This window comes from Sebastes fasciatus, chromosome 9 (assembly GCF_043250625.1).
Source record: "Sebastes fasciatus isolate fSebFas1 chromosome 9, fSebFas1.pri, whole genome shotgun sequence".
Lineage (NCBI taxonomy): Eukaryota > Metazoa > Chordata > Actinopteri > Perciformes > Sebastidae > Sebastes > Sebastes fasciatus.
In genome coordinates this window covers 15,867,751-15,883,862 of record NC_133803.1, presented here as the reverse complement: position 1 = coordinate 15,883,862, position 16,112 = coordinate 15,867,751, and the positions used below count along the sequence as shown (strand labels likewise).

Genomic DNA, 16,112 nt, shown 5'->3' with positions numbered 1-16,112 from the left:
GGGGGTTGAACCCTAGCCCTAAAGCGGGTGGGGGGACAATTTTTTACAAAAGGCTTCGTAATTCATAGAATGTAGTCATAGTTCATGTGGACATTTCTGTATTCGGTCAGAGCAAGTGAATCGAGTGACCGTTATTGAAAGTCACATGGTATAATAGCGGGTATAACAAAGCTCGAAAGCCATCTAAGGGGTGTAAGAGGTGTGATGGAGGTGTCAAACAAACACAGGACTTTCACCCAGGAGACCGCTGTTTGTGCCACGTGTGAAACCAAAAGTAAAAGTTGACTTTACGCTTTTTAAGTAACGTTACGCTTGTACCGTAATTAAGTACACTAAGGGCGGTAGTTATTTATTTACTCTAGTTACAGTTGTTAAGTTACGTTGGTACGTTATTATTTTAACACAAACCATGATCTTTTTTCTAACCCTGAACCAAGTTGTTTTCGTTTCAAATCGTTAACCACGGGGCATGTGCGTTTCAGCAAGCGTGACATGAGGCTGATATGAAACATATCAATGAAACGTTTTTTTGGTGTAGAAATGTCGACATTGAACGTATCCCGTGGTTTGCAGAAACGTACAATGCCTTCATTTTTTCTGACGACTGGGTTGGTATAACAGTTCATAGATTACGTTCTTATCTAACAAATCTATAACTCTTAGAATCTGCAAATATGTTTAATACATGTCTAATATCTTTTCTAATACATCTCTCTTGTGTTGTTTGTTTCACATAACTAAGACCATAGAAGTGTAAAAAATAGGCTGCGTCAAATTATTCCAAGTGACGTACATGAGGGGGTCCCCGGTATATTCTCTATCTTGTAAGGGGGAACCTCTGGATTAGGGCACCAAAAGAGCTACAGCCGGCCCTGCCGAGTCCTTTTTGTTTTTGGCTTTGACTGTGCGTGTAGTAAATCTTTTTCTCCACCCGTGTCTGTAAACACTCCCAGTCTTAAGCATTGTTTACCATTGTATACACTCAGTTACAACTGCCAGCATCTGTGCGCAGTTAGGTGGCATGGTTACCACCAGCCATTATAAACCTGTAAAGCCTAATCACTGTTAATGATAGAGTCAAGTGGAAACACACACACACACACAGCGCAGTCATACATACACACATAAGAAGGATGTGTTTTTTCCATACCGCCACCCACGGCCTTATGGGAAGGGTAGGCCCCTACCAGAGCTTTAACCACTACAAAGGCAATCTCAGATTACACACACGCACACACTCACAAATGCTGAGTGTGACACCTTATGGGCCGGGGAAGAGCGGGGAGCAGCCATTTCTGCATTTAACAAGATCTTCTGGGAAATTTACAGTAACTGTTTGTTTACAGTAATGGTTTGTTTGGATAAACATAAGAGAGGCACTTTGACTTTTGATGTTTTTTAATGAAACATAAGAGAGAGTGATGGGAGGGCAGAGAAAGTGAAGAGAGAGAGAGAGAGAGAGGGGGGAAGAAGAAGAAGAAGAAGGAGAGTGAAAATGAAATTATAGAGGTGGAGGGGGTGGAGTTGGAGGGGAGGAGGGGGTGACAAAAAGTGGAGCGCTGGTTTCCAACCAAGGCTTAATATTTGGAGTTGGCTGCTAGTTGATTGTCGGAGCATCTGGTTGTTTAGCTCCATTCAGACAGATCTTTTGTTTGGATTGGTTTCTGCTCTGGGCAAGTGAGAGACTAATCTGCCAAATGCACAAAGCACTGCACATATGTCCGGCGAGCCCGACTCATAAAGTCAACGCCTCACTCTTTATTTCTTACTTTGCCTTTTCTTTCTCTTTCTTTTCTCTCTCTTTCTTTCTTTCTTTCCTTTCCCTCCATTATTTGTTTTATTTCATCCCTCCTCGTTGGATAGCCCTTTTTTTTGTTGCTTCCATGCACTCGTTCTATTATTTGTGACAATTGTGCGGAATAGAGTCCAAGATTTTTTCCTTTGTGTTTATAATTACCCAGCGTGCATTGCTGGCCCAGCACCAGGACTGCCATCAGCTTCTTTTGTTCCACTTCCTCCCTGTGTTTCTTTTGTTTTTGTTTTTCCTTTTATTAAATGATAAATATTTATGTCATTTTCTCCCCCCCCCACCCTCCCCCGCCAACAGGATTGTTTGTTTCATGAATAGAGGGACTGCAACAACCCACTAGGGTGCTGTTGAGAGGAAGGATTTTCTTGAAAGATAGTGGATGCTTGTCGTAACGAGAGGAGCGCGAACAACAGATTGGCCAAGATAATAAGAGTTTGGTTTGAAACCGCTGAAAACGTGTTGGGTTATCGTCAAGAACACCGGGGCACTGGAAGAAAAGTTAGACACTTTTTATTTATTCCAGAGAAGGCTGTGTTTGTTTTCTTGCAGGTGACACTCACGAAAAGCATTTAAAGCATCACATAAGCATATTTAGACCACTGTTTGTAATGAGCAGGCCGAGTGTTTCTCCGTCATATCCTCTTCCACCTCCCTCCACTTTTCTCCTGCTCTTTTTCCACACTCGACATCTCTAAACCACATGCACACATATTTTCGAGTCGTGGTTTAGAAGCAGAGCAGTCATCCAGGTAATATTGACATCACAGAAGAATGACATTGGTGTCCAGTTTCAACCCTGTCATCAGAGGACCGGAGACGCTGTGGGCATTCAGTTCAGTACACAGCACAGGACTGAGCAGAGCCTTTAAAGCAGCAGTGGGTAGAATTGGAGCATATATGAGTAAAAAAGTATTTTTTATAAAATGGTCACTATATCTTGACAGTAGTGCATGAGACAGAAAATCTGAAAAAAATCATGTACCTCTGTGTCCTCCGGTGCTCCTAATGGCATCTGCAAGATTTCACAGACCGGACGAAAACAACCAATCAGAGCCGAGCTGGAGCCTTGTTGTCTCTGAGCATCTGTCAATCACTCGCAAACTCCGATCAGACGGTCAAGCTATATTCAGCGCTATTATGGATTTTTTGCCCAATGATGCCAAAAACATTCTGCCTGCTGCCACTTTAAGTTGTGATGGATAAATACAACTGAAGCGAAAATTAAAGAAGAGGGAGTCGAGACCTGTTTCATTTTGCTTCGATGTCCTTTAAACAGAGCTGCTGGTCTGACCTTCTATGTGAAGCAACACACTCTACTGTACTCTACTGTACTCTCCCTGCCTCAATACTTCTCTTATCTATTACATCTTATTCTATTCTCCCCCACCAGTTCTGGATCAGTTGCCCTTCATGATGATGTCACATCCTCTGATCCCTGCCAGCCTGGCCCCGGCCTCCGTTTCCATGGCGATGGGCCAGATGAACCGACTGAGCACGCTGGCCAGCATGGCCAACGTGGCGCAGCTCCACGCCAAGCCCCCTGCCAGGGCTCCCACCTCCGTCATTAAGGTGAACTCAGCGGCCCGTCAGCCCGGTGGATCTGACCACCAGCCAGAGTCCATGTGACACCTGGGATCTCATGACATGAAATGATATGAGTTTTATTTACATAGAAGTATTGTTTCAATTTAAAATGGGATATTTGGAAAAACAAAAGACATTGCTAAATTAAATAACTTGCTTTTAACATCAACAGACATATTTTCTATCCCTTGACCTCAAGATCTTTTGATCATTTACATGCATTAGAATTAAGTTTCTATTTCTGTCATCCAATTGTTAGTATGGCTAAAAAATGCTAATTGTCTACTGGTGGATATCCAAGTTCTGGATCACTACCAGAATGTAATCAATTGTTCTCTGGATTAAGGCCAATCCCATATCTATTTATAAATATTTGAGATGTCCTGCGTACAAACAGAAACTCCGACCTTCTTTGCCAAGTTGGTCACTTTGCTTAAAAACAGTCCGAGTGGTTTCACTCTTAAGACTAATTAAAAGAGGTTTGGAGGGATGTTTTTTGCCAAAAATTTCATATTGTAGGCGTCAGTCCTCACAAAGTCTTACGTTAGCCAACACCATGTCCTCGTCAGTAGCAGGAAGTGCTGTCTCCGGCCATAATTTTAACGATGCAGACCATTGTTTGTCAAACACTGGGCTGAGTCCCAAAGACAGTTTACGAGGCTTATTGAAATGAGCGTCAAATTTTCCTCTTAACACCAAAGAATACCATATTATGTTTCCAAGCGTTTCCAACAATGTCATTTTGTTTTGACTACAGGTGATTTGTGGATAACTCTATCCTGCCGTGTTTTATGGTTTCTTTATTTGTATGTTTTGTAATTTATAAACCATAATCTTCATATTATTTTGTCACTTTAATAACATTTGTTGTTGTTTGGTAGGAGCGAGTGCGTGACAGCCCCTCCCCTTCTCCCTCAATGGAGGAAGCTCAGATGTCATCCAATCACAGCAGCAGTGTGTCCAGTTCACCGTCTCACACAGAACGCACTGCAGAAACCACACGTACGTACTTACCTGTGACAAAGTATTCTCACATAAAATGAAGGATGCTGTAGCTGTAACAATACCAGTGAGGAATTTATTAGTTATTATATTTGTGAGTTTTGACTTTTTATGTTTTCATTTCAGACCCACATGATGACGGCCTGTCATCAAGTCACAATGTGTTGGGACACTCACCTGGTGTGGTGCATGGGGCCAGAGAGACAGATGGGACCTCAGTGGAGTACAGCAAGGAGAACAAGAGGGGCCACACTGACAGAGGTAAGATACATTGCTATGTTTGTATAGCTTGTATCAGCATTGGATCTGGTTATTGGACCAGAGTGTATGATTTAGGGAGATTTATTGGCAGAAATGGAATATAATATTCATAACTATGTTTTCATTAGTGCATAATCACCTGAAACTAAGAATCATTGTGTTTTGCTTAGAATGAGCCCTTCATATCTACATAGGGAGCGGATCCTCTTCACAGAGTCCCCGATGTTTCTACATTAGCCCAGAATGGACAAACCAAACACTGGTTCTAGCGAGAGCACATGGAAAGGGAGGGGAGAACGTAGTGGATATTCAGTTAGTTGCAATCTGCAACCTCACCGCTAGATGCCGCTAAATCCAGACTGCTCCCTAAAGCAGAACTCTGCTCTTTTAATCAATTTAAATGCAACTTTTAACTTGTATTTAGATGTCTTTAGTCATACTTCAAAAGTAATGTGAATAGAGTGATGCAGAGATGATGTAGGCCACCCAAGAAGTTAGCATCGCCATGGGTCCCCTCGACAAAAAGCCAATGGGATTTTTCCATTGGGTTTTGGATTATTGAATGAAAATAAGCTCTGTGGTAAATGTAAGTTAATGATAGTTACACGTTTTGTTCAGCAAGATAATCTCCACAAATGAACACCACTTTATGATTTTTGAAGTGTGAATGCAATCGCCAGAAGTAAAAAGCTAATGTTAGGCTATAAACGAACTACACCACAGAGTATACACAACGAGGCTGTAAAGGCAGACGAGTTGGTGTGATGACGTTTAGTAGTCTCCTTTAGCCACCTGTCAGCAACCACCTTTTTGAAGACACAAAAAGGCTTGAAAATTCTTTAAAAAAGTGGGATGTTTACTATTTTATGTCATAGAACAAAATGTTAAAATCTCTTAAACTTGTGTTAACCACAGACCTTATTTCCAGCATCTAACTAAAAACCCATTAAGAAAAAACATTGACATCCAGACGAGGGAACCGGAAGCGCTGATGCTAACTAATTTCTGTGTTTTAGGACTCAATCCTGTACCACTCTATTGTCTTACATCTAAACATCTCAATTTGCTCAACAACCGTTCATCCGATTGACTTCACACTTGGCGGGTTTATTGCTGAGGACCCAAGGAAGTGCAGGGCAGTGTCAAGTGCACCCTCTTGAGATCTACGGGACATAGAACTGCATGCTGGGTACAGCTTGCTCTCCGTCGATGTTTGTATGAGCTTTTGCACCCAAATTACATGTATACTCTAGCATTGGGCATGCAACTTTGTCATGGCAGGTGTATTGCTCATGACCCAAGGGAGCGCAGTGTCGAGTGTGAGGCTGTTTGAATGAGCGGTTATCGAGAAAAGCTGCAAGCAGCAACGCCGGAGGCCTGGCAATCGGTCCGTTCTGAATAGGCACGTTTTGAATGAGCACTGCATTAGTTACTCAAATTTGCTGAATGACAATGTCAAAGGTCAAGTTCTTTTTCTGTTTTCTGAGAATTTCTTGTTACAGTCATTAATCATTTAATGATTATCATAATGAGTAATGATTATTTCTCAGACAAATCAATTGCCTCTAGACAAAGTCTGTCAATACGGTACAACAAGGACTCAGTTTCCATCCAATCCATCCATCTGAATCATCATTTACACTCTGAGGATTTAAACACTTGTGGCAAGTGTGTGATGGTTTATTTAACACTATTTATTTTAAAAGAGAAAGGGTTTATAACAGTTTCACAAGAAAGAAATATCTCAGTAACAGGTCGATAAGGATTCACCGTCTCGCCCCTTCTTACCTCCTTCTCTCCTCCTCGCCGTCGGTGCCCCCCCTCCCGGCTTCCCGCGGAGTGCAAAGACAAATAATTCTGCAAAACAGGGCTCCATTAGACCAGGAAGCAGTGTTACATTAGCGAGCCATTTGCCGGGCCGCGGCCTAACGAGCCAGGCGGCCTCCCGCGCTCTCAGCTGGACCTCATCTGCATAACGACCGCCTCCCTGTCGTTAGGGCCCGCGTTGCCACGGCGCTGCAACGTCAGTTGTTTGGTTCTCTCTGTCAGGGAGGTTTGCATTAGCTTAATGAGGACTGCTCAAGGACAAACAGTCAGCAGAAATCTACAGCGAGAGAGAGAGGGAGAGGAACTGAGAGTTTGTATGTGTGTGCACGCGCCTGTGTAAATGTATTCAAATACTGAATCACATTATTCAGTAATCGAATCTAAAAATCACAAAGGCCTCCCAGGTAAGGTTTCAGATGCTGTCAGGTATCTGTGAACATATTGACGAAGCAGTGATGGCACCGGCGACGTGAATGCCATGCATCACACATCGCATTTATGCAATTGATTTTCAATTGATTTTACTGCATGCAAATGAAACACATGTACATTTGGCAGATTGCAAGCTTTTGTATTCGACCTACAACATCACAAGATAGGTTTATCGTGGATTGAACGGAGTTTCAAAGAGCACTTCAGCGCTGTCATTCTGTCAATCCATTGTATGATAATCTCTGAGTGTGTGTATGCGAGACAGTTTTGGCTGTGTGTGCTGTTTCAGTAGTCTTTGAACAACGTATCCATGCAGCAAAGATCAGAGGCCATCCCTGACACCTCACTCCCATTAACCAAACATCAGCAGAATTTTATTCTCTGTCTGTCTCTCTCCTCCTCTTCCTCCCTCCCTCCCTCCTGTTCTCTTCCGCTGACTGGCAGTCTTCACGTGGTGAAGTTCATTAGCCCTGGGGACGGTGGGAGAGGAATAAGAGAGGGGGGGAAAAGAGAGATGAAGTTGGGAGAAAAGAGAAAAACAGACAGTGACCTTGGTTAGGGAGATGGGTAAATGATCAAACGAGCTGGCAGCCGTGTGTGTGTGAGTATTTATGCCAAACGCGTGTGTGTGTGTGTGTGTGTGTGAGTGTGAGGTAAAGTAGGCGTAAAACAGTAACTCAATAAAGGATCAGTCACATCCAAGGAGCCTGGGGAGCCCACGCTGCTGACTGCGCACTTCAGCGGCTACAAATGTGTGTGTGTGTGTGTGTGTGTGTGTGTCTGTATGTGAGCCACGGGAGTGTAGTTGGATGCCCTCCGCTGAGCTCGCCAGCACCTGCTAATTACCTTTCTCTACAGAGCAATGCTTTTAGCAAGAAAGAGGGAGAAAGAGGAGGAGGAGGAGGGGGGGTATTGCTTCTCATCTGTGAAACACCTTGAATGTGACAGTTGCCAAGACGTGAGGCCGAGGCGGAGTAGGGGAGGTGGGTGGATTTGGAGCAGAAGATGCTGTGGTCAGCTAAGTGGAGAAAACACTGTCATTTGTCACAGACAGAGAAAAGTGCCAGATATCGCGTCGCACGTTCACACCCGTCTCCGCTCCAGTAACCGCCGGACTCCCAGGACGTCTTCGTCCTCAGTGGCTCGGATGACGGCGAACGCAGAAAGTGAGCAACTGCCTGATGTGGGGGGGGGGGGGAAATGCAGAAAATGGCTAATCTTCATCTCCCCTACTGTCACGAATCGGGAACACGCAGTTCTCAGGTTTACAAACAGATGGCCATCCATAATGCAGCTTCTTAGCTGTTTTTATGGGAGATGTCAAGCTGTGATGCATTATCAATAGGCAGAGTGCCATCTAATAAAGGGTAACCACATTTTCAGAACTCCAAAGCAGGACTTCTGCGTATGTGTACACGCACACAGGAATTAGTGTAAACACCTATTCACTGCTGGGCTTGATATGCTTGCAAGACATTAAGTCAATTTATTAGTAAGTTATAAATTATATAAATTTGCATTCAGCCTTGATTTACATATTGTTGCTAGAATGATGATCTGATTGCAGGTTTGAGACAAACATGGCACCTGAATGCTTGGAAGCAATATATTAAACAGGAAAGCATTTGTATGTTGGTGGTGGTAGTGTGAATGGCTCACCTTCACCAAAATTCATACATGTTATTCTTATGGTCTAAGACAATCCAAAAAATATTATTAAACATGAACAACTCTCTCCCAAATCCAAAAACTAGAGTGCTAAAACTCAACTTTGTGATGTCATAAGGTATAAAGTGAGGAACTCCATAGACAATGAATGGGGAGAGATGTTTTAGATGACACTGAGCGCACCCAGGGGAATGATCTGAGTGTATGGGAACATTTTCTGTTTCACAACTGACTACACTAAAATAGAATAAAGTTCATCTGGGTATAAAAAAGAAAAACATTCTGTGGGTCCACAAAATCAGTCTCCCATTCATTGTCTATGGAGCAGCACCAGACTTTATACCCGATGACATCACAAGTTTGAGACTTACTTCTATCTGGTTTCTGACTTTGAGAGAGAGTAGCTCATGTTCACACATATTGAGTGAACTTTCCTAGGCCATGGGAATAACATATTAGAATTCTGAATTTAGGTGGGGTTCCCCTTTAATTTACATAGCACTTTTCAAAACAGCACTTTCAAAGTCCTTTACAGGAGGCAATAAAGAGAAATTTCTATAGCTCTTGTTCATGCTGAAGTTGAATGCACTGATTGCAGGTTGCTTTGCACAAAAGCATCTGTCAGATGAATGTAATGTAAGAGTAGTAAGAGTAGTAGAAAGAGTAGGCAATGTATAATAACAAATGTGCAAAATGTGAAAACCACAAAATATTAATTTAAGATGACTTTTAAAAATGTGTAATTATTTGGCAGACTTCGTGAGAGGATTTGTTGAGGAGCAGTCAGTTGCATCTGTAGTCACTACAAATGCACTTTACACTTACATTTAAAACTCTCAAAATATTAATTTTAAAGGTGTCCTCATTTCAGAAAAGAAAGTATAGTCACTATTGTATATCACTGCTTTAGGGGTGTATAAGTGTATAAGGGCTTAGAACATGATCATAGAAGTATATAATGGCCATTTCCATGCTCTACTATTTCTCATAAGTGTGCATATGCATCCATTTTTGAGTTGATACCATTTGTTACAAAGATTTGGTGCTAAATTTAACAATTTTTTTTACCACTCAAGAATTGATCAAAATCATCAAAAATGCGTCCAAAATACCACATTGAGGAACTTGAGGAACAACATAGAAAAAAGCCATGCTGTGATTTGTTATCAAAAACTTTTGGCATTTGGAGATTTGCAATTTTTTGGTGATTCGCTTGCGAGCACTTGTGTTGTGTAAACTGCACAGAAACCCCTTATTGTCAATCTACATAGGAAAGCCATCCATCCTCTGAATGTTCTAGGTCTCTAGTTTGTGGTTGTACAATTTCATGAGGCTGTGATTATCCTAGAGGTCACCACAGGTCATTTTATACAGTGAGGTAACGTTTAAAAAAATGGTCTCACTTTATGAAATGGCTGCTATGGGGACTAATATCATCAGTCGTGAATACATTGGGCTCCCTAAATTTGGAGCGTAACTGAGCCTCCTTCCCGACAAGATAGCATGATATGGTTGTCACTAATAGATTACTTGTGTTTTCAAGTTATCATATGATATCTGTACCTTCACTCTAGCTCTAAAACTGAACCACGACAGCCTCTGAAAGACCGTAAAGTCGGTCTGGATCGGGGATCTCAGGGGGTTAAATGATAAGGCTGAGGAGTATTCTTTATTTTTCTTATTGTCAACAAACCCCAAGAAAGACCAAAACTAACAATACTTTCTGACTTCCCTACCTCGCCGCTCAACCCCAAGCCTGTTCCTACTGAAGACAACAATCTTTAAAAACAGGTCAATACTTGTTAGTAAGATCAATTCATTGTTGGTGTTTTTAATGGCAAGAAAAATATGGAATGTGTCTGCGAAAGTAAAGTAAAATAAACTGTAAGCCTTTTGTGCGGAACTGATTCAACTGACTAGAGATCTAAATGTCTCTGTGGCCCTCCAGATACCAGCTCCTTGGCCACTCAGACAACCAGGGAGAGCTGTGATCGACAAGTCTACCAGAAACCCCCATCGGGCTGCGAGAGGGTATCTTACCCCGCAGGACAGAAGCTCCCAGCAGGTCTCCACCACGCTCCCTTCATCTTCCCGGAAGGCTTGTCCTCCATAGAGACCCTGCTCACGAACATCCAGGTGAGGCTCTGCCGGGGCTTTATTATTATTATGCTCCGAGATGAATAGGAAGGGAGATGAGCCACTCTCTGGGATTTCCTGAAATGGTAAATAGCAGACGAGGCAGACATTTAAGATGTGCAGTAATTGGGATGGGCGTGTGCTGACCTGCTTCTCAGATTTTACATGTCTTTGTTATAGCAGAGTCACAATGAAAGAAAGCACTCACTGGCTGGGTTTTCACAGGAACCTCATCCGACTCTGATAGCATGTAGTTAAAAGATCAGCGTTTACTTTCATGAGGTTAAAACCAAATGTATTTATTTATTTTTATTTTCCTGCCTGAGTAAATCCAGGAATTATTCACCTGAGTGAAACATCAGACCAAAACATTCCCTGAGCAAGAGCTGAATTATTTGTGATCTCTTTACTTTTAAAGGTGAGGTGGTTTACATGCTCTTTTTATATTAACTGTGTCTCATTTTAAATGATCTTAAAGGTCTTGTTGCTAACATTTTATGTAGACGGATTATTTAAAAAAAAAATATTATGACTGTGAATTAGTCATTTTAAAAAGTTTGGCAGGTCCAAAATGAATGTTTTGTTTATCTGTGGAAGTTATCTGACGTTGGGTTCTCACTTCTGACACGGCTTGTGAGCCAATAGTAGCCATGTGATGTCTCTGTGTCGTCAGTTAGTGTGGAAAAAACAGATAAATGGCCGAGATTGACGGTGAGTGCCTGGCAACCACTTGTTGTGAGGTGAATGCAATGGAACGGGGAGAATGCGACATCTATTGGCTGAATTTGATCAATTGCAACTTTAAAAGCTGAAGTAGGCGAGATTGGAGCAAATATGATTAAAAAAAAGTTATTTTTATAAAACGGTCGCTATATCCTGACAGTAGTACATGAAACAGGTAACCTGAAAAAAATCATGTGCCTCTGTGTCCTCCGGTGCTCCTAACGGCATCTGCAAGGTTTCACAGACCGGAGGAAAACAAGCAGTAAGAGCTGATCTGAGGTCTACTGTCCATGAGAGCTGGCTGTCAATCACTCGTGAACTCCGACCAAACGGTCAAACTAGGCCGCGCTGATAAAATATGAATCAATATTATGTTACGTTAATGCCTATTTCTCGCCTCAAATGTTTTCAGAATCATCTTGTAGTGTACAGTTTAGCTGGTCACATGACCGGAGCACAGCCAATAGGAACGCTCTCTCAATGAAATGACCTGTGATTGGTCAAAGTCTCCCGTCACGGGCTAGATTTTTTTTTTAAGCCTGAAACAGAACCATGAGGAGGTGCAGCAGTCTAGTTATCTCTCAGAACACTTGAATTACAATATGCTGAAAGGTTATTATGGAATTTTTGCCCAATGATGCCAAAAATATACTGCCTACTGCCACTTTAATCTTGAAAGTTTAAAAACACACCGCCTTTAGTTAGGATTAGGCGAAGTAGGCGTTCTCTCTTGAAGAGGACAGCCGCCTCTCCTCCTCCTTCCGATCGGTGTGTAACCTGTTGATGTGCGCCTGTTTGTCTCCAAGCAGGGTCTGCTGAGGGTTGCCATAGAGAACGCCCGGGCGCAGGAGAAGCAGGACCAGATGGAGAGGACGGAGCTGAAGATGGAGCTGGTCCGAGAGAGGGAGCTCAGAGAGACCTTGGAGAGACAGCTCAGCATGGAGCAGAAAAACAGAGGTAGGCTGTGCTCAGGTAGACTTTGCAGACAAACCCACCATTTCATCATCTTCAAGACAACTGTTTACCTCAAAGTTCAGTAGTTCATTGCAAATTTTTTAACTTTTTATTCAAGTTAAATTAATAAATAATAGAAAATAACTAAGAGACACAAAACTAAACCAAAAAAAGGGGGATGTAGGAAAGGGGTTTTGGGATAGGGACGGGGAAGGCAGACCTGTTTATTACATCCAATTTGATTTCATGCACAGTATACTGTACTTTCAGTATTAGTAACCGCGAGCCAGGAGCATGTTGGCCTCATTTACAGACTATTACTCTAAAATTAAAATCTCATTGAAACCACAACAAGCACACAATACCTTCAAAGTCCCTCACATCCCTTGATGTAAAGATCTGCGACGGTCAGGAAGCAGAAATATAATAAACACATTCCTACATCAATAGATACAAAAGTTTAAAAATACCAGAAGCATCTGAATATTTGTTAAACACAATTACTTGACATCCTTTGTTGTTGTTGTTGTTCTTCTTCTCCTCCTTCTCCTTCTTCTTCTTCTTCTTTTCCTTCTTCTTCTCCTCCTCCTCCTCCTTTTTCTTCTTCTCCTTCCTCTTCTTCTCCTCCTTCTCTATTCAGTTCTGATCCAGAAGCGCCTGAAGAAGGAGAAGAGGAGTAAGAGGAGACTACAGGAGGCCCTAGAGGAGGAGGTGAAACTGCGTGACCAGGCAGAGCACACCCTGCTGCACACTGCCAACACACACACAGGTACAGGCACGGAAACCCTTTTGAAGGATGTTTTTTTTGTGATCTTAAAGTTATCGCAACCAACGCAACTCTCATTTTCATATTAAATGTCAGCAAGCTTTCGGTGCAACACAGCCTCGACTGTTCATTTGCCTCTAATTAAGTGTCTTTATTAATTAATGACCAAAATGCAGGCCATCAATCATCAGCAGCCCCTCCTCACACAGAGTCTGTGACCCAGGACGTGGACGGGAGCAGTCACGATGACAACAGGCTGGACACCACCAAGGCAACAGTACAAGGTACAGGTGTCCACATGACAAAATACTGCTTCCTCAGTGTGTAGCTGTGAAAACAGCCTCATATTCTGATCAGTGAACATGTAGTAGTCGTGCCATTAATAGACAGAAAAGACTGACGTAGAAAAGCTGCTGTCACGGTTAAAACGTTCTGGCACCAAATGACAAAATTAAGTAGGGCTGTCAATGTTAACGCGATAATAACGAGTTAACGCAAATTCTTTTTAACACCACTAATTTCTTTAACATATTAACGCCACTTGCAGCTTTAAGGTTGCAGCGGGCTCAGTTTTAAAGCTAGAGTGAAGATACTGGCATCATATGAAACTAAAAAAACGAAGGAATCCATTAGTACCATCAAGTTAAATAATGCCCCAAACTTAGGCTAAATTTTGGCGAGGAAAAACTGTCATGGCCATTTTCAAAGGGGTCCCTTGACCTCTGACCTCAAGATATGTGAATGAAAATGGGTTCTATGGGTACCCACGAGCCTCCCCTTTACAGACATGCCCACTTTATGATAATCCCATGCAGTTTGAGGCAAGTCATAGTCAAGTCAGCACACTGACACACTGACAGCTGTTGTTTCCTGTTGGGCTTCAGTTTACCATGTTATGATTTGAGCATATTTTTCATGCTAAATGCAGTACCTGTGAGGGTTTCCGGACAATATTTGTCATTGTTTTGTGTTGTTAATTGATTTCCAGTAATAAACATATACATACATTTGCATAAAGCAGCATATTTGTCCACTCCCATGTTGATAAGAGTATTAAATACTTGACCAATCTCCCTTTAAGCTACATTTTGAACAGATGAAACAATGTGTGATTAATTTACAATTAACAAACTATTTGAATGGATTGACAGCCCTAAAATGATGTGTGATCTTTTAAGATTCAAGATTCAAAGATTCAAAAAACTCTATTGTCTATCACATAGTGATAAAACATTGTCTTTGGTTAGGGGCTCGTAAACAAAATAAAACATACATCCATGAAGACACAAAATTACATTAAAAACATATAACAACTACATAAATAGATAAATGCGAGTCTAGTACTTAAAAATAGTATGAATTAATATGTTTAAAAGCAAAGTTACGTGTATAAACACTCGTAAAGGCACTGCAGCAAGTTTGTGGGAATAATTTACTTATCAACAGTGGTAAATTGACTGACTAGAAATGCCATTTCAGTGTTAGAATGGTGGAATAAACAGTGCTATACCTGCTGCTGTGGGTTTATTTAGCTCCTATCAACTGAACTGGGACAGCCGATTTCATTATTACTTGCTGCTTTTGATGCTCAACTGACCAGTCTACCGGAAGGGTTTTCAGAGATTTCACGGGGAGACTGCTCCTGAGAAGTTGAACAAAATGAAATGAAGCATGAGGCAGTTCACCGGGGCTACCATTTAAAAAGGAGACGGGCGTTTTATATATTTATTTTGCCAACGTTATTGTCTTCACAGGGATACATTAATGAGAAAATCCCACATGTAACGTCTTAAATAGACAGAAAGAGAAATGGCCGTGATCTCTAGCCCGGCCTCATCAAAAGGGTGTACAGTTCCAGCCCACCTATGCTCCGTGCGGCGCCAGGACCGCCGCACCAGGCAGCGTGCTTGTTCAAAGCCAATTTTTAATTGAATGTCAGTGAAGCAAGAAGAGAACCGGCCACTAATTAACGGCTGTCTTAATTGTCCTCGTGACGAGTTTGTTTGGACATCATTTGCATAATTAACACCCAGTAATAAATCATTTAAAGGGGAATTGTCTGTCAGACAGCAGGGCAGGATGTGCTTCCTTTGTGCCAGGAAGTTTTATCGCCAAAAACAGGGATCAGGGACCGAAAAACACTTTGAACTGAGCCTTACTCAATAATGATCTTTTATTAATGATATTAGGTCAAGGTTGTTGGAGACCTTGTTCAATATTTATATGAATGAATTTATAGCATAAAGCATTTTTTTCCTTCTTCTCCTCCTCCTCCTGAATTCATTATAACTTATAGAATTTTGATTGTGTTTTATTAGACTGGATTTCTTTCTGGATTTCAGAGGGTAGAGTGTTCCTGCAGACCACCGGGATGTACTGAAGACGAGGTGGAATAAATGGACGGATGAATGGATAGACGAATGGAAGAACGGAGTGACGAAGACTCCTCACGTATGAGAAACACAATCGACAGGCATGCTCGGTCGCTCAGTGGCACCCGACATACACATCTCCGCCTCCCCGAGAGGGACTCCCCTACGCTCCAAGGGTGACATTTGAACTTTCCCATTGTTCTCTTGTTTAATTTATTGCATTTATCAGCGGCCGTAGTGGGAACAGTACTTTATTCCGATGATGTGTTTGACTGTGTTTCTTTCAATCAAGGTTTTTAGATCCGAGATGAAGATGACCATTAGTTGGGTTTTTTTGTCAGTGCTGTTTATCTGGACACAAGTGATGAATATAACTTGTACCAGAGTTGTGTACATATACAGAATATAGTCATTTCATTTTTGTTATTATTATTATTATTATTATTATTATTATTATTATTATTATTATCACAAAAACATAATGGCATGTTGTACAGTCAGTAAATGACTTGTATTGTGTATGTTATGCAGTAGTGCAGTTTGACAATACAAAACAATACAAATCCTTTTTATTAAA

At 41.6% G+C, this 16,112-nt stretch overlaps 1 protein-coding gene and 1 long non-coding RNA gene across 9 annotated transcripts in view; one reads left to right on the top strand and one right to left on the bottom strand.

Moving 5' to 3' along the window:
- dachc (dachshund c) overlaps positions 1–16,112 on the top strand; it is a 30,393-nt gene extending 14,281 nt beyond the window's left edge. For 2 of the 8 annotated variants that reach the window (XM_074646246.1, XM_074646252.1), the window contains exons 4-11: positions 3,201–3,379; positions 4,276–4,396; positions 4,523–4,657; positions 10,533–10,720; positions 12,250–12,400; positions 13,038–13,166; positions 13,340–13,447; positions 15,482–16,112. In XM_074646246.1, the coding sequence (XP_074502347.1) occupies positions 3,201–3,379; positions 4,276–4,396; positions 4,523–4,657; positions 10,533–10,720; positions 12,250–12,400; positions 13,038–13,166; positions 13,340–13,447; positions 15,482–15,543 (1,073 nt within the window). In that variant the 3' untranslated portion in view covers positions 15,544–16,112. The remainder of the gene's footprint in view (positions 1–3,200; positions 3,380–4,275; positions 4,397–4,522; positions 4,658–10,532; positions 10,721–12,249; positions 12,401–13,037; positions 13,167–13,339; positions 13,448–15,481) is intronic. The other 6 variants (XM_074646248.1, XM_074646254.1, XM_074646249.1 and 3 more) reach the window with 5 other exon arrangements.
- On the bottom strand, positions 2,305–3,193 carry LOC141773999 (uncharacterized). Its single transcript, XR_012595217.1, has 2 exons — positions 2,793–3,193; positions 2,305–2,673 (listed from the first exon to the last, which is right to left on the bottom strand). It is a non-coding gene; the product is annotated as an uncharacterized LOC141773999 (long non-coding RNA).